The 18451-nt window shown below is 35.6% G+C and overlaps 1 protein-coding gene and 1 long non-coding RNA gene across 3 annotated transcripts; both read right to left on the reverse strand.

Moving 5' to 3' along the window:
- Positions 1-5811: 5811 nt before the first annotated feature.
- LOC126615664 (uncharacterized) lies at positions 5812-8278 on the reverse strand. Of its 2 annotated transcripts, XR_007620878.1 has the most exons (3): positions 7944-8278; positions 6580-6731; positions 5812-6069 (listed from the first exon to the last, which is right to left on the reverse strand). It is a non-coding gene; the product is annotated as an uncharacterized LOC126615664 (long non-coding RNA). The 2 variants fall into 2 exon arrangements; XR_007620879.1 differs by having other exon boundaries at positions 6580-8278.
- Positions 8279-14164: 5886 nt separating this feature from the next.
- On the reverse strand, positions 14165-18017 carry LOC126615663 (zinc finger protein WIP3-like). Its single transcript, XM_050283529.1, has 2 exons — positions 17360-18017; positions 14165-15210 (listed from the first exon to the last, which is right to left on the reverse strand). Exons 1-2 carry the CDS (start codon positions 17867-17869, stop codon positions 14782-14784), a joined length of 939 nt encoding a protein of 312 aa, XP_050139486.1. The 5' UTR covers positions 17870-18017; the 3' UTR covers positions 14165-14781.
- Positions 18018-18451: the final 434 nt, after the last annotated feature.

The raw sequence follows: 18451 nt of genomic DNA on the forward strand, positions 1-18451 counted from the left end.
CGTCTCGTCGAGTAGTACAACTTTCCTTTTTGTTTCACTCAATTTCGTTGAGTATTGAAAAAGTTATACTCATTTGAATCTTACCCAGTTTCCGGCGACCTCAGTGGCTTTAGAGGCAATTTCCGGCCAAACCACAACGAGTCAGATGTCGTGTGAGGTACCATTCTCTTCGTCTCTTCGAGGGCTACAACTTTCCTTTTTGTTTCACTCAATTGCGTTGCTTATTGAAAAGGTTATACTCATTTGAATCTTACCCAGTTTCCGGCGACCTCAGTGACTTTCGAGACAATTTCCTGCCAAACCACGGCGAGTTGGCCGGCGTTAAAGGTATCAATCTCTTTGTCTCGTCGAGTAGTACAACTTTCCTTTTTGTTTCACTCAATTCCGTTGAGTATTGAAAAAGTTATACTCATTTGAATCTTACCCAGTTTTCAGCGACCTCAGTGACTTTCGAGGAAATTTCCGGCCAAACCACGACGATTCAGACGTCGTGTGAGGTACCATTCTCTTCGTCTCTTCGAGGGCTACAACTTTCGTTTTTGTCTTGCTTGATTTCGTTGAGTTTTGACAAAGTTATGGCTGTTTAAAGTGGGTGTAAATTTTTGACCGAAAATTCTGATTTTCTCTCCCATTGGGCGAGTCCCACATCGCCCATGTGAGGGCAGTGAGCAAGCAAATTTTCCTATAAAACCCACATCCCCCCTGCTGAGAAAATCCAAGCTTGTTCGGCCTTTGGGCTATGATTAAGTGAAGTATGTGTTGAGTTTTCTCAACATATTTAAGTTTATTTTAGTATTATGTCGCGATATTATCAATAATATTGAAAATATCGTGATATTATTGATAATATCGTGATATTTTGACGAAAATCATTTGGATAGTTAAAAAAATTTCGGACCTCCAAAAAAACGATAATATCGGCGATATTTCGCCGATATTATCGATATTTTCTTCCATGCTTACAGCTACACCACCTGAAATCTTCTCCTCTAATCGCTACCAGTTATTCTGCAAAATAACCCTACATCGTGGGAATGGCGTACCAGGCAAAGCCAAACCCGGATAATCTACGAAGCTCATGTGAGTGACAATAATACCATTGATGTGAATATAAATAACATCAAATGATTAAATGTCAAAGTAGTGCTACGTCCACACATGACACTTCCTCTTATATACCGTATCAACCGTCAATGTGATCACCATCACTATTATTCTGTCATTCTCTTCGGATTGTGACTCACCACTCGCCTTTCATCATTTTCGAATAATAAAAAAGGTCTAATTGTCTCATATTTATTAATATAACCACCATACACCTCATTATTACGTATAGGAATGGTTATTCGATATCGAATCTCACCACACGTCTATCAAGATAACATCTAGTCATCACATAACTCGAAGTTGTGTAGGAATGAGACCACATCAATAATACTATCACGTGTAGGAATGAGATTGGAATCTTTTTCATCATTAAGTCTTTTCACTACGAGTAGGAATGAGTCACATCCGGATCTGATCTCTTTTAGCCAACACCATCATGTAAACTATTTCATTCAATCGTCACTTTCTAAATTGAGCCACAAATGCCTTCAATCTCATCTTTCATGTATGTAATAAAAAATAATCTAGGGCTATAGAGAGACACAATTCGGCCAAACCCTACAATAAGTAACTGATCAGGATGTGGACCCTCATTGCGGATTAACCAAGTAGAACCACTCCTGAGAACACCATGTAGGTAGTGACCCCTCATAACGGATTAATCAAGCAAAGTCACTCCTATGGATACTAATAAGTAATGAACACCTATCGCGGATTAACCAAGCATGATCCCATAGTATGGTCTGCCATTGCGGATTAACCAAGCAGGACCATCCATGTACCACTACTACATGGTGCAGATTCCAATATATCCCACATTACCCCATGTATTGCGTTAGCAGTCCTCTACTAGCCCTCACATATCATAATCTTTTCAAGCATAGCATATACATATTTTCGATAGCACCATCAAGTAAACATAGCATAGTAGCACACATTTCCAAATAATCATTTGGAAATCCATGTCATATCCACATAGTGTATAACAATGAATTTCATGGGTAATAACCATATAACATAATATTAATATCACTCACCTTGGTTATTTGCACTTTCGAATTCACCAACTCCGCTCCAAGGGACCTAATACAACACACAAATCCCACTTAGGAAACTTAATAAGATCGTCATGTAAAATGAGGCCAAGTGCCACTTGCACGTAAATCGAGATGCACGTCAACTGAGAACGACACATCATCGTGATGAGCCAACTAAGCTCCATCAAGCCTTAACAACAAACTAAAGATAAACGACACTCTAGAGTAAAACATGTTGACTAGAGCGTTAACCGTTGATAAGGTCCACTAAGGTCAACAATCTAAGGTTATTCAATCTGAAAGATCTACCTCCGATCCGTAAGTTCTCAAAGTTCCAACAATTGATAAATAAGGCGCTCACAAAATTACATGACGATCCAACGGTTGGATTGTTGTCAATTACTAAAATTATACAGAGGTACACTTATTCGAAAAATTGAATAATCGAACCATCGTTTCGAATTTCAACGAACAGTCTTTGGATATGGGCTCAGGACATCAAGAACGTCTCACTATCCAAAATCCATGAAAACAGATTCTCCCCCACGCATCGCCGCGTGTGGTGGTTTCCGGCAATCGGAAACCCACTTTTTCGACTTACTCCAAATTCTACCAAAATTTACAAGAAGATATATCTCAATAAGAGGAACAAGTTTTATACCTGCCACAAAATCCGATAAAGCCGGCAGATGCCTAAAGCTTCCTGGCGTTGATTCGCCGCCTATGGTGGTCCAATGGGGTTAATTCTGGTCAGGATTTACTCCTGGGATGATGGGCTACAAGTTGCAAGTGGTGGCATCAGCCATCGCTTTGCCAACTCACTGAAAAAATGAAAATGGTGGTTGGAGCACTGTTGGTTTTCGTCGGTTTTTATGGCCTCGCACCGCCACATACGGTGGTTTATGAAGGTGGTTCTTTGTAGAGGGAAATGAGAGCTTTAAAAAGGTGGTGGTGGCGTCGAAAAATTCCACCGGAGTTGGCTGAAATTGGCATCAGAAAGTTATGGGTCGCGGTGGGTCACTTGTGTTGGGTTTGTGGGCTTTTGGGTACAGTTTCTCGAAATTGAAACCTTCAAGAATCTGGGTATCCACTTGTGGAAGCCTACTATTTATGGTAAGCTCTAAATACCAAAATATCCCTCACTTTAAACGTTTCTAACCTCTTTGTTATAACTCGGAAATTGAGATCTGTTTGTGCCTACGCGCCCATGGGATCAGGCTCTACCTAACGAACTCAAGAATTGACCGAAAAGGTCGAATAAAGTTGGAAATGATAGAAATACCCCTCACTTTGTTTTCTCGAAACCGAAGAATTTAACGAACTAACTTCAGTTAAATATCCGAAATACGTCAAAAATAAAATAAAATACTAATTTTGAAAACGGAATATCACATGTACCATCTAATAATTTCTCGCCCATCATCAACATCTCCCACTCCTAGTCTCTCCGCCTTGTTGAATTATCATGATCTCCTCTAAGTCCTCTTCCCGTACTCCATCTTGTTCAATTGTTTTATAAAATGCTAATTACTATATTTTTCTAAATTATTGAAAAAACCTTATAATTTCATAAAACTAAATTTAAGAAGTCTTCTTTTTACAACAACTTAACTGAAAGCATAGACTAAATTAGCCAAATGAGCAATATGCCACTTAGTACTACAGTTTAGTGATATTCCTCTTCACTTGTAAGTGAGACATCTCTTAGGTTCGATTCTCGCCAAAGGTGAATTTGAATCACATTAGTGCTAGCCTATTTTGTGTCTGAACCCGTCCTCCCCGTTGGTGTAGATAATACCATTTGTTAAAAAAAAAAAGAGTAATATATGTCATTTCAACATTTAAGCCTTATTTGATTTGAATTGGATATTTAATTTTTCACCTTGCACATTTTAACTGTATCATATGTTATTTATTTATTCAAATAAAATGATATCTATACACCATATTAAGAGAACCCTCACAACTAAATACGAGTGAAAATACAATTTGATTCTTTGTTCATAGTTGAATAAAAATATCAAAAAGAAAAATCATGGGCAGTAATGTAATTGTACACAAAAAGAATTTTACTATTATTTTCTCTTTCCTTGGGTACATGTCATCAAAATTGTCTTATGCTTTAAAAAATAAAATAAATAAAATAGAAAAACTCACGCTCTCTCTCTCTCTCTCTCTCTCTCTCTCTCTCTCTCTCTCTCTCTCTCTCTCTCTCTCTCTCTCTCTCTCTCTCTCTCTCTCTCTCTCTCTCTCTCTCTCTCTCTCTCTCTCTCTCTCTCTCTCTCTCTCTCTCACACACACACATTTTACTCCAATTTCTTTCTCTTTCATTTTTCTTCTTTTTAAACTTTTTATATTTACATCTAATTTATAAAAAGAGTGAAGAATTTAGATAAAGTTGTTGTGAATAATGTAGTACAGAACTTCTCATTATTTGGTGTCCAATCAACCAAGAAATAAAAAAACAGGTTAGTCCTCATACCAATGTAGTAAGCCAAGTGCTCTCTGATGCCTAAATTTGGTGTAAAACGGCAAGCATGAGATTACAAGTGATTCAGTAAAGCATGTTGGTGTTTCCTAATTTGGTGATTCAAACCTCATTATATGACCTTTCAAGTTAGTAGATATTTGAGACAAATAGATATGACAAATTGCGTAAATAAAGAGTCTTGTTTAGTGAGGCCTTTTGACCACGTTGAATATTCTGGCCTATGGTTGGGCTACGATAAAGACTGTTATCTTGCATGACAATTTTGTAAGGCTATCTCTAACTGAAGGGGTTACGTTTAGCCCTCGTCTAGATTATAACCCTGCAAGAAATTATTTTTTAATGAATAGTGTCAAGCCATATCTATATACAATCTCCAACCGAAAGGGCTAAAAAATAGCCCCCTCAATAATTTATTATTTTAAGTTTGTTCTTTAATTTTATCAGTTAATTGAATTAAACTATTTTGGACATATTATGAGGGTCACTTTTCGGTAAATGTTGTTTTAAGTTTCATGTTATTAAATATTTTAAATTTACTTGCATGTTAACAATTTAGACATTAAAATGAGGCAAGATAGTATGAAATGGTGAAAAGGGTGTGAGAAATGACTTACGTATTTATAGGAAAAAAATTAGATTTTTTTTATTTTTTTTAAATTTTGTCTTAAAAAAAAAAGCTAAATGACGTTAGCTAGCAGCATAGTTGGGCCCAACTCTAAGGGCTAGCTGGTTGGCTATGTTTGCCTAGCCATCTGGCCATTTGGCTATATTTTGGCCTAGTGGGTCCTAAATTTTTTTGGCACAACCCTTCATTAGAGATGAGTTTTGTGTCAAAACAGGCTATATTTTGACCTATAACCCTGTGACCAGCTCGGTTGGAGATGTCCTTATACAACTTTTCTAGGCTAATTCCTCTATCAATTCTTGTTAGGTATGTGGAGGGAGTTTGGGCTCTTGCTAAGTTATTAATGCCTAATATATGTTGAGCTAAATGGGTCTGTTACGTTGGATTATGTGTACCCAACACATGAAGCCGGCAAAGGATCCTCCTTTGATAAGTGAGTTTCTGGAGGCCACGTCTCATCTTCATTTAATGGTTAAACAAGCCTAGGCTTGGATTGCTCCAAGTACTAGAAGGGTAAATCAATCAACTTGGGCTCATGTCCACATGTTAAATCATTATTTGTCGGTGATTTTCATTACTACAAATTAATTTATCATTTTTCATTAAACACAATATTCACGCTTAAAATATCCAACTTGTAAAGAACCCTATCTAACATCTGATTTCCTTTTAACACCTTACGAAACTATTACCTAAAATAATAATTACAAACATGTCATTTTGTCCTTTAACGATTATTGTGTACAGAAATCCAAAACCTCTATTTTGAATGCAAATTTCTTCCTCCTTGATCTTGCACAAAATTGCACCTACAAAACAATTAACACCTTAGGTTAAGGCTAAGAGTCTCACGCGCCCACGATGAATGGAGGGGCTTTGGCAGAAGAACCTCCGATGTCAAAGTTAGAATTTAGAGAGAAAAGTATTTGAGAATTCTAGAGAATTTTAGCAAGAGTTGGAAGTGTGTTTTGGAGAAAATAAGAGCCTTTTTATAGGAGAATGGGAATAATTGACTAGTTAATTTAGCAAATAGAATTATTGCCAAATTAACTAGCTAATTAATATGATAAAATAGGTAAATATGATGAGATCAACAACGGTGACCGGCCCTTTGGGATTTTTGGGTATATTATGTGGTTAATTGGGTGACTTAATTGAAATTTAATGGATTAATTAAGAATTAATCCATTAATTAGTCAATTAACATATTTTTGGAATGAATATTTTGAAGGTTATGTAATGATAGCTAATTGATTAGCTAAAAGAGCGGAAAAAAGAGGTAAGAAATATATGGAATGAAATAGGTTTTGAACTGTTACCTATTTTGAGCATTTCTGACTTGGTTGTGGATGATTGCCCGTTACTCGCGCGTGTAGGAATCCTGATACACCTCAAGGGTATTTTTGTCTTCTTTGTCCGAAAATCCATGTGTCGCCTTGTGATTAGTTTTGGCTCCACATCTATCATAGGCCTATGGGTAACAAAAAGGTCAAAGAGCTAAAAAGAAAAGCAAAGAAGGTGAATGAAGGTAGCGAAGTAGCAAAACAAATGAGAGAATTTCAAGAAGTTTTGAGAAAAAAGGCAGACTTGAAGGCGATATTGGCCGATACTTCCCATATGAGTCCAGATTCATAGGCGTGGATTACATACCCAAAAAAAGGAGAGAAAAGAAAAATGGCCAACTCGTACTATAAGCTTTGATTATGACTACCACCCCGCACCACTGTCATCACCTTCATCGTAAATTATGTAGCAATGTATTTCTTTTAAACTAAGTACTAAGTTAATGTTTTGCTCAGTGGGTATTGAATCAATGTGTTTCTTTTAATTAATAGTAAGCTAATGCCATCTTTATGTGTCCCTAATTATTCTTCATATTTCACCATTGACCTAGTTTAATTATAAAAAATAAAAAAAACAAGGTTAGCACATTACAATATATGAACCCTATTTTTTTTTTCCATATGTGCCCAACTACGTACCTAATCAATTTGCAAGTACATAATCTAATAATGAAGCAATTCTAGTTACGTTTCTGTAAGGAAAACAATTTGGTGTTAGAATTTGAATTTTTTTGTGTCAAAATGTTCACAAAAATGTTGTACGAGAACGTTATGTTAAATTAATTTTAAAAAGGTTAACATAAACAAAAAATGTGTACTTACTAAAATTATCACATAAAATCGTAAAAAACCTCAAATTTAGGGATTCTGCTATAAGGACTCTCATTAGAGGCAATATTCCTTTACGGTCACAAAGATTCCTTTAAGTCCTTAAATGAGTACTCGAAGTTGGTGGTGGGAGTCCCTATTGGAGATGCTCTAAGTCAAGTGGTTTCTACTGAAGCCAACTACCCTAATTATTCTTATTCCGAAAGATCTACAAATTGAATTTCTGATTGATAAGTTCCTAACTACAATAACATATTACAATTTTATAATGATCCAACGGTAGGTTTTCTGCCTGCTACAAATTCAAATGGCGGTTAATCTTGGAAATGTGTTCAAACAATCAAATTTGAAGAAACGGAGTGAACTTTGAATCAACACGTGGAAATACCTTTAGAAGGGTCATGGGGCGTAAACCGGAAGTCAACGATCAATAATCAGAATCAACGGAATATTTCATCGCCGGACGAAATATTCCTTTCAATCTAATGAAATAATTCAGGGAATATTCTTACCGAAACTCGGAAACGGATTGGGTCAGATCCGTTTTGGGATTGGGTTAGATCTGGGCTGGATTTTCAGGTTGGGTCAACCCAGTTCATCCTCCCTGCAATGCCAGATTCTTGCCAGAATCTGGATTTTGTCGCTGAAAAACCCAGAATCTTCCCTTGATCAAACCTTCATCATTTCACACCCACTATATATGAAAATTCATCTACTTAATGAGAGGAAGGGAGAAAGCGATGGTGGTGCTCAATGGGCATAGCTCCAGGAAGGGAGAAAGCGAGAGAGTTCAACAGAGTTCTCCTCCGCAGAGAGAAAATACAGAAGAAAAAGAGGGGTTTGGGCCCTAGTAAACCCAAAAAACCAATTGAAGTCTCTAAAATAAAAAATAAATCTACAAAAATGCTTCTGACTTTAGCGTTCCGTAAAAGCTTCATTTTAACTCCAAATCTTGTACTGCATGTGCTTACGCATTCGTAATAACATACTAAATAATGTCACATTTGTCTCAACTACTAAGTCAACATATACCCACTAGGGGCATTTTGGATATTTCCTGTATTGAGGATTAAAATATCGTAAATTTAGAACGGGTCGTAACAAAATTACCTATCATGGCGCAAATTTTCACCAGCATAGTCGTCAGGAAAAGCTATTTTTTTAGTAGTGCTTGCAAGGACGTGAAAAATGCGCTATATTGTGGTCTTAATATGACTGTTCGGATGTGTAGTAATCCTACACGTCGTTGTGGATCTAGAATAGCCAAGATACTCAAGTCATCATTGTCAATGAACTTCTAGTTGATTACAAGCGTACACTACTTCTTTAAATTGTGCGATGCAACTTATAAAAGAAAAAAATAGCTTCTCAGACAAAAGATATTGAAATAAGAATTCACAATAATACTCAAAAATAAAATAAAAAACAAAATCGAAAGGAACATAATGACATTGTTTAATAAATAAAAATGATTATATATTGAAACATCCCGTTATAAATAGGCAAAAGTTAGAGATATAATCTTTGCTAGAGACAGGAGCGAAGTGGGTGCAAAATATCATACTGTTTAGTTTCGTAACACAAAAGGATTATAGGCAGTGGCGAAGCCAGAAAATGTTGAGGGGAGGGGCAAAATTTAAAGGCGTAAAAGGTTTTAAAAAAATGTAGTCAGCCTTTTAGATAGTAGACAATATTAATGTCATTCATAATTTATCAATACAAACAAGTTACATGAAAACGTTGCATAATAGACTCATTATTAGTAAAAACAAAAACATATCTCTTAATGTAAACAACCAAGCTATCATTCAACCATTGATCTCCTATTTTGTTATATAATGGTGTTTTGACAATATTCATAGCAAAAAAGGCTCTCCACCCAAGCCAATGTAAGAAGTTTATATACTAACTTATAACTTTCACACCTCCTAGTCTTCACCAATTCATTTGAAAAATCACTTATTTCTTTTAATGATGAAAACTCACAATGCATCTTCAAATCATGAATATAACTATCATGTTGAATTAGAAGATTATGAGGTCCACATGATTAAAATCTTGAGGATAAAGTTGGGAGAAATGATCTACTTTTTGTTGGTCAAACGATGCAAAATTATTCACCGGGTTCAAACATGTCATACAAAAGAAGCAATTCAATATTTACCTTATTGAAGCGATCATCCAATCCTTTAAGTTGCATATAACGGAAAATAGAGGTCCACACGATAATAATTGAAGTTCGTGAGTCTTGGAGCTTCATGCTTTAATTTTCCGAATGCGAAATGCAAGTCCATCATGTTAGGAACATTAATATCATTTTTCTCACATTTCTTTTGTTCATTAGGAAACAAGTCCTCAAAATCATTATCTCTCAAGGATTAAAAGAAAATAAAATGAAATAATTTTAAATTCTGAAAATAATAACAAGAACTAAAAAGGAACAATAACAAACATCAACCTATTGTTGCTCTTAAGTCTAAACAAATGAGATAGAGGGAAGAGAATTTAAATGGTGGGCTGGTTTCTTTGGGCAATAATGTTTAATCAACTAAACCAACGGTAGTGCGGTTGGAAAGGAAGCCCACCTAAATAAATTAAAAAATAAAAATAAAACTAAAAGGAACCAACCAATCCACACCCTTTGATTAAAGGGAACATAGCTTTATAAACAATAGCATATGACGATGTCGTTTTGTTTTTAAACAACAATAGGTCGTCTTCTTCCTTGAAAACATTAAAACCCAGCAGAGCATTGCAGCGCCCCAGCCCAAATACCAGCAGGTTTAAAAGAGCGGAAGGGCGGAATCCTCACGCTCAGTGGAGATTTCTGACAACTGGAGGGGCGGCCGCCACTCCTTGCGCCTCTGTAGCTTCGCCGCTGATTATAGGTAAAGAGAGAAATGGAGGGATACTGATATTATTGCATTCAGTTATTTTCTCTTTCAGTTGTTGTCCCTTGATCATCTGCGGAGTGCTCTATTTATAGAACCACATCAGTAGGTTTACAGTGAATGAAAATTACACCCGTGACCAATCCAATAACATTCGTGATTAGTTTAAAGAAAATGGATGATTGCTACATAACAAACAAAAACAACACTATTAGGCATGTGAAAAAGTTACCGTTGGTATGCGGGCATACATTCCCACTGCTTACAACAACACCCCCTTAAACTGTTACGTAGTGTCACTTTATCGGTTTATCCCCTAAAATGCAGTTTGTCTCACTTTCCCCTGAAACACCGTTTTGTATTTGCTTTGCCGTGTTTCCGCCTATTCTGTTAAGGATTTTTAACTTGGCTTACGTGGCAGTGCTTTTGGTCCTTTAAGTTAAATTGTCATTGAATGGCCAATTATTAGCTGCCACATTGGAACCATTCTCTCCACCTCCCTTTCTCCTATCTCACACTCTTTTCTAGCCCCACCGTTCAGTCATACCTCTACCTCTTTCTCACTTGAAAACCTCTATCGGCACACAAGGTAGTGCAACATCTGAAAATCCAAGGTTTCGAGTAGGTCAAGGCCTTCAACTCCAACCTAGCCGTTTTCCAGGACTTTTTGAATTTGACATCAAAGTCACCGTCGACCTCCCCAGCGAGTTCCTCTCCACCGTCGCCAAGTCCCAGTCTTACGCCACCAACTGGGTCTAACAAAACGTCGTCGGTTACCACCCGAACACCCAGATCGAAGCCACTTTCGTGTTTGAATATAGCGTGTTTGAAATAAAATAAAGAGTAAGACAGAGAAATTGAGACAAGAGAGAGATTGTGAGGAGAAGTAGTTATTAGAGTGCCTATTTAAAGGTTTAGAATTTTGTATATAAAATATACTAACTAATTAATTACATGCTGATCTAAAGTGGACAACCACACAATTAATAGTATTTACAACAAACAACTTAGTACTACGGTTTAGTGATATTTTTTTTCACTTGTAAGTGAGAGGTATTAGATTCGATTTTTGCAAAGTTGAATTTGAACCACATTATTGTTAGCTCATTGTGAATCTAAGCCTATTATCTCTCTCTCTTAATCGTTTGTTCAAAAAAAAAAAAAAAAAAAAAAGGCTTTACAACAAATGTATAGTTTTCATGATGGGTATGACGCTCAACTCTTAAAACATAACTTAAATGTGCAAAATGACACAACTAATGTATAGTTCTTTTTTCCTTCTAGTTTTGTATTTTAAATTTGAGTAATGTTAAGTAGATCAAATTTTTGAAATTAAATTTGCAAATCAAATGATGTGTCACTAATAAGAAATAAGCACGTTAATTAACACTTAAATATAATAATCCAATAATCAACAACCACATCATTTATTTTGCAAAATGTGTTTTAAAATATTGGTTTCCCTAACATTTACCTTTAGATTTTCTTTTCATAGTGAAAGTTTTTAATGTATAATTTCACCTTAACGTTATCAGACAAAAAGAGTTATTGCAATTGTCAGCTTAATAAAAAATCGAGTCATATTAGGGTTAAGGATGATTCGGTTTAACCCAACTCACTTCTTAGGACATCCAACATTTGTTCCTTAATAAGATTATGCATCAGGAACACAAGTTATTCATATAGGCGTCTAGTGCGACGTTGTCTTCCTCAAAATGTGTAAAGGTGCATGCGACATTTAATATGGGTGAGCATTTTATGCCCATGGAGAAATGTACAACCCTCAAGTTCAATTATTATGATTAATCAAAGTGTTATGCATTGAACAATACAATAAGTTAAATCGATGCTGATGAGATGAAAAAATGAACTCATCCCCTTCTAATTATGCTAACACATACCTAGAGCATCAAGCCTATATGTTTCACACCATGCTTATTTCACTTGGCTCAGAGTACTATAGAATATGATTTAACTCCCATACACCCCTTAACCCCAATTTAACTAACTGACCCTAGCTTGCTACCATAGATTATGTGATTACATTTCGAGGCTTTGCTTTCATTCTTAAGGCAAGGATAAAGATGAACAGAAAGTAAGCCTTGGTCTCTCCTAATTGGCGGCCCTTTATTGGACATCAGGCTAAGCCGTCTAAGAGGGTAAGTGTAAAGCATCACCAAGAAGACTTATCCTTGAAAGTGGTCCAATTTTGGTGCATGCAAGTATACATATATGACATGTATGGTTGAATGTGAAAGGACATAGCTAAAAAAATATGTACAAACAAAATGGGTGGTTGTTGAAGAGGACTTGTGCTATAACAGAAATTAAGCACCCAGGATTCGAAGTTCCCCCACCCCCTTTGCCCTCCCTCCCCTCAGAACACCTAATGTATTGACAAAAACGGGTAGTTTTTCACTTCCTCTCAAGTTTTTCTCTCACCCATTCGAAGTTCCCCCACCCCCTTTGCCCTCCCTCCCCTCAGAACACCTAACGTATTGACAAAAAGGAGTAGTTTTTCACTTCCTCTCAAGTTTTTCTCTCACCCGACAAAATATGGTGGAGGACCCTAATTATCTTAAAAAATCAAACACCATTTCACATTTCTCCTATTCTTTTTTTGTTTACCTGGTCAAGCCTACTTCACAAGAAACCAAATTTCAACATCTTTTAAGCGCCTTTTTCTCTCCATCACTCTTTTTTGTGCGTCTTCTTTATAAAAAGTCTGTGCCAAATCTCCCTTTCACACAAACACATTTCGGTTTTTTGTTTACTTTTTGGGTATTAATTTAAATTTTAATAACTAAAGGATGAAAATGCTCAAGGTAAGATTAAAGTTTTTCTACGTATATCCATCTCAACAAATCAACACCCAATCATTATATAATTGATGTTATAACCTCGATGGGTGATTAGGTATTGGCCCCCAAATTGGACTCACACTGGATGCCCACCTTGCCACTGAAAAATTGGAAATAATGAATTAAAAAAAAAACTATTTTATGTTGAAGCATATTGGTAATGATTTAACATTATCACATCTACGTACATGCATCTTCTGTAGTTATGCTGCCAACCAAAGCAGAGAAAGTTGATGAAACTATATGCATCTCCCCCTTTATTTTAAACAACAAATGGCAGTACTGTTCTCTAGCTATTAATTTATGAAAGCAAGCCATTAAGGATTATCATGGAATTAGCCAAAAAGCGATCCATATTAGTTAATTAATTATCCTTCCTTCGTTTTTTTTTTTTTACTTCATATTTGGGATAAGGATTCTCGTTGGATCATTTTCCTGGGGATTCTAGGGATCCCGTGATTGTGACCGTTTATCGTACATTATGCGGTCAATTTTTGTTAGATACTATTTATATTTAATTTTAAATTTTAAAATTTTAAAATTTTAAATTGTGTGCCGAGAGAGGTTTTTTTTACTTCATATTTGGGAAAAGGATTCTCGTTGGATTCTTTTCGTGGGGATCCTAGGGATCCCGTGGTCGTGACTGTTCATCGTATATCATGTGGTCAGAAATTATTTCAAAATTTAAAATTTAAAATTAAATATAAATAGTATTTAACAAAAACTGACCGCAGAATGTACGATAAACGGTCACGATCACAGGATCCCTAGGATCCCCAGAAAAATGATCCGGCGAGGATCCTTTTCCTCATATTTGTACCCTACCCCTTACGTACTCTTATTTTAGTCATAAGTAGATATTAAGATCATCACACGTTAGAGAAAAGTCAAAGATTTCATTCTCTTTAGCATGAAATGTTTATCATTAATAAAGAAAAAATAAAATAAAAAGTGCAGGGAGAGAGAGAGAGAGAGAGAGAGTGAGAGAAAGGAGATTATCCAGATTTCAAACATTTCAATTTGATAATACAACAATCATGTAATAGATTACCGGTTGACAATGAAGCTGATAAATTTTCTCCATGGGGAGATGCTACAAAAGATTTTAACTTCATGATACCTACCATGTGTTGATAGGAGAAAGAAATTCATCCGGTTCATCGCTTCAAGTAATCATCAACTACTTATTTATATTTAAACCACTAAGCAAACTGCTTAGAGTTATTAACTACTCCCTATCACACAGCAAGTGCTCCGTAGCAAACCGCTCCCGGTGCATGGTGTGCAAGCTGTTGAGAATTTTTTGTTACAGAGCACTAGCTTGGATATATATAGTACGTACCCTCCTAATTAATTACCTTCATTCTCTGAGCTTCGATAGTTTGAAATCGTAAACCCAAAAGAAAGATATATTAAGCTCCATAATGTCCACACCTTGAGTTTTTATCAAAACTAGCAGAAGTTTACCCCTCGTTCCTAGTTGTTCTTCTCTCACACATTTTGTTACTTGTAATGTGACATGTGAGATAGGAACAAATCTTTTATTTTATTTTTTTCAGAAAAAGGGGCAAATTACTTTGGCTAGTTTGGATAAAAACTCATTCCTCTTCCGAACCAGTTACACATTCCTTCTCATCCTCGTGAAAACCATCAAGAGAAGGGTGTGGAGAATGCCCCTTACCAAATGATCTAATATGGTCCTTGAGTGATCTTTTGTGTTTAAAATCCGATCCACAAGTGCAATACCACAGCTTGCCACAGTTCTTTTCATGGGTTCTCCAGTCTCCTTTAACTGCAAATGTTTTGGCACATTTTCTACACATGAATGGCTTTGCTCCGTGCTTTCTCTTGTAATGAGTCTGGAGAGTTCTGAAGTCTTTGAGTGGCTTGGCTCTTGGGTGGTTGATGTTGTTCTTGCAGCCTTGAGCACAACAGTAGCATGGTAGCCTCAGCATTGCGGCTGGTTGTGTTCCTTTTAGAGAATCTGGCCCTTTTCTATATTCAGATCCGTGGCCCCACATATGCATCTGTAACCCGAATACACAGTACGTACTTTGACTTGTAAAAAAAGCTGCTTATAAACTCATTAATGGAACTCAAATTAACATGCATAAGAAATCTTCTATACATGCATATTATATATAGGGGTGTGATATTCACACACCCCTTTTTACTTCTCTCACATATTTTTAATTTTCGGCCATCGGATCGGATGAATTAAAGAAGATCAAATGACAGATATTAACAAGGGGTGTGAGAGAAGTAAAATGGGGTGTGTTACACACCCTTATATTTGGTCAAATGTAAATCAAACTGGACTTTGTAGTTCACGGTTAGCTTGGAAGGTTCACTAGCTACTAGTTTTTACCCTCACATTTGGTTTTGTTTTTCCTTTTTCTATGTACAATAAAAATACTAGAGGATGACAAAAAGAGCGTGCAAGCATATATATAAAGTATTTACGAACCCAAAAAGAACTTCTAAACGTAAAAATTGTTGTAGGCTAGTGATTGGCTGGTGTCAAGTAATAATCTACAATAAGGGAAACATTATAGATACTTTGGTCGATATTAACCGATTTTATCAAATATCAACAAAATATGAACCAAATATATATACACTAACAATGTACATAGATAAGAAAAATTGTTTGTATGTTTATTCTTTTTCAATTGCCCTTCAACTCATTCATGCCCTCAATTTATATCATGTAAACTTTTACAAGCCCAAAAGCCTTCCCCAACTTGCTTCAGCTTCTTAAAACCACACCTTTCAGTTCAGATTTGAACATTGAGGGACTAGAAGAAGAAAAGGAAATGGCAATGGGAGTTAATATGATATAGCCAGAGGGTTGATCATTGTTATAGTTCTATCCTTGTATATTTGTAAAATAATTTGGTACCACAATAGAGTCTAGAGATTTTTGGATTCGGTGTCAATCTCTTCCTCATTTTGACATGGATTAAGATATGAATGACTCAAAAGCTCAATAAACGAGTTTGAAGCCACCTCCTAATAAGTCATGTTAGATTAAAGTAGAATATCGTTAACTAAAAAATCTCAGGGTCAACCAACATTGCATGTTAAAATGAAAAGGGACAAAATTTACCCTCTTATTTGTCCACAGAGAATGAAATTGAATGGACAGAATACTATATATGAACCTAAACTGAGAGCAACAATAGTATTTAATAGAGGATCCGTTTGATAATCATTTCAATTGTCAATTTTCAGTTTCTAGTTTCCAGTTTTTAGTTGTTAGTTGTTAGTTGTTAGTTGTTAATTGTTAGTTGTTAGTTGTTAGTTGTTAGTTGTTAGTTTTTAGTTTTTAGTTTTTAGTTTTTTGTTGTTAGTTTTTAGTTTTTAGTTTTTAGTTTTTAGTTTTTAGTTTTTAGTTTTTAGTTTTTAGTTGTAAGAAAAGTGAAAACAAATGCCTTGTCTTGTAACTAACCATTTAAGTTTTTAGTTTTCAAACTCTCTTTATTTGAGAATTGGTGGAAGTAAATACGTACATTAACATATGAGTAGAACTTTAAACCTCAAACTTACAAAAGAAGATTAATATAACTAAACTGTAGCACTATATTAGTAACTTTAGTATTATAATGTGCTTAATTTCCCCAAGAATTTTCTTTTGCCATTCATCTGTACGTTCCTTTTCTCCTTCTAGACAAGAAAAACTTTAATGATTAATAATTTCCTCAAAATCCGGTGTCTCTTTTTAGAAAAGTCGAACTACTTTATGAAGCCAAGCAAAAAGCAAAGATTTATATAATTGGAACTTATATTGTAACTTTATCAAGCCATTGCAAAATACAATCTTGCAAAACGAAAGTAAGAATTTAGGGCGGAGAGATGCATATTTGTATGCATATGCTACTACACGTATTTACTTACAACCACCAGTTCTCACAGAAAAGCAGTTTGTGTTAAAATTTACAGTCAATGATAAAAATTTGTCTAAGCATAGTCAACAGTAAAATTAGTAAATCTGTATATGATGATTTATAAATTCACTACAAACTCTATATTTTTGTTTTATTTTTAATTCCATGTTGTATCTTGACTCAGGCTGTAGTTTGATTGTAGCTGAAAATTAATCTTGAAGGTCCACAATTTCGAAACCCTAACAAATTTATTCAAACAAATCGATGATGGGTAAGAATTAATACTAACCTGCATGTTATTGTACCTATTGAAGGTCTTGCTGCAAATGGAGCAAGCAAACTGCATCGGCCCAACAAGAACCTGAGCAGGCGTTGGTATCCAAAACCTACTTTCTGCCTTAAACGAACAACCATGAATGCTCTTCTTCATGACTACTTGTTCTTCCTTGAGATTCAAAACCTCCTTATTTTTATCATATGTTTCTGATTTATCACCTGTACTATTAGTACTATTAGGAAGTCCAATGTGCAAGGCAACTGTAACTTTCTCCATCTGCTCTTCTTTGACTCCAAAACCCTCTTCCTGCACCCCGCGATCTTCTACTTTCACCGGCTTGGTATCCGTAAACTGGCTTAAAAGAGGCAAGCATTGTATAGTGTCATGCTCAGATAAACAAGGGGAAGACGATGATGATGTTGATGATGATGAAAAAACGGAAGATGGCTTCAGCCATTCAATAAAAGGAGGTGCTTGAAAGCACAAATTTTGGTCTTCCACATGATGGTTCCATAAACCCATCTGTAGAGGGGGAGAGAGAGAGAGAGCTCTTTGATGAATTCTCTCCTCAGAGAATTTATCCAGACCTTTTGTGGGAAAGCTTCACTTATAGGGTTGATTTATGAAATGGGGTTTGGTTTGTCTGTTTTGGAACCTTTTTTTCTCCTTTCATTTTCTACCTTTGGCCCTTGTTTGGTTTATAAAGTGAGAGTGAGAGAGAGTAGTAATGGTGGGGTTACAGACTATGACATGCAAAATTGAGACTTAGGTGAAGAGAAAATTCTATTTGAACCCATTTATTTTATCATTCCACCCAACTTCAAAATTTGTTTGATACAATATCAAATTTTCCCTGAAATAAATAAATTAAAAAAAACAATAAATAAGTCTACCCACCAAAACAAGACACCTTTCTTTTTTTTCGGCGAACACATTTGAAGCTCTGACGAATTCAATTGATGCTCTCCTTTCTCACTGTCTTGCTTCTCTATGTGAACTTGGATCAAATCAATCAGGAAAAAGAGAGACGACTGTGAATTAGTGTGAATGGTGCGGACCCATGTTCGATTTCGACGCCGAAAACTAGCAGAGTTTGATGGTTCA

Source organism: Malus sylvestris, chromosome 3, assembly GCF_916048215.2.
Source record: "Malus sylvestris chromosome 3, drMalSylv7.2, whole genome shotgun sequence".
In the NCBI taxonomy this organism is placed as follows: Eukaryota; Viridiplantae; Streptophyta; class Magnoliopsida; order Rosales; family Rosaceae; genus Malus; species Malus sylvestris.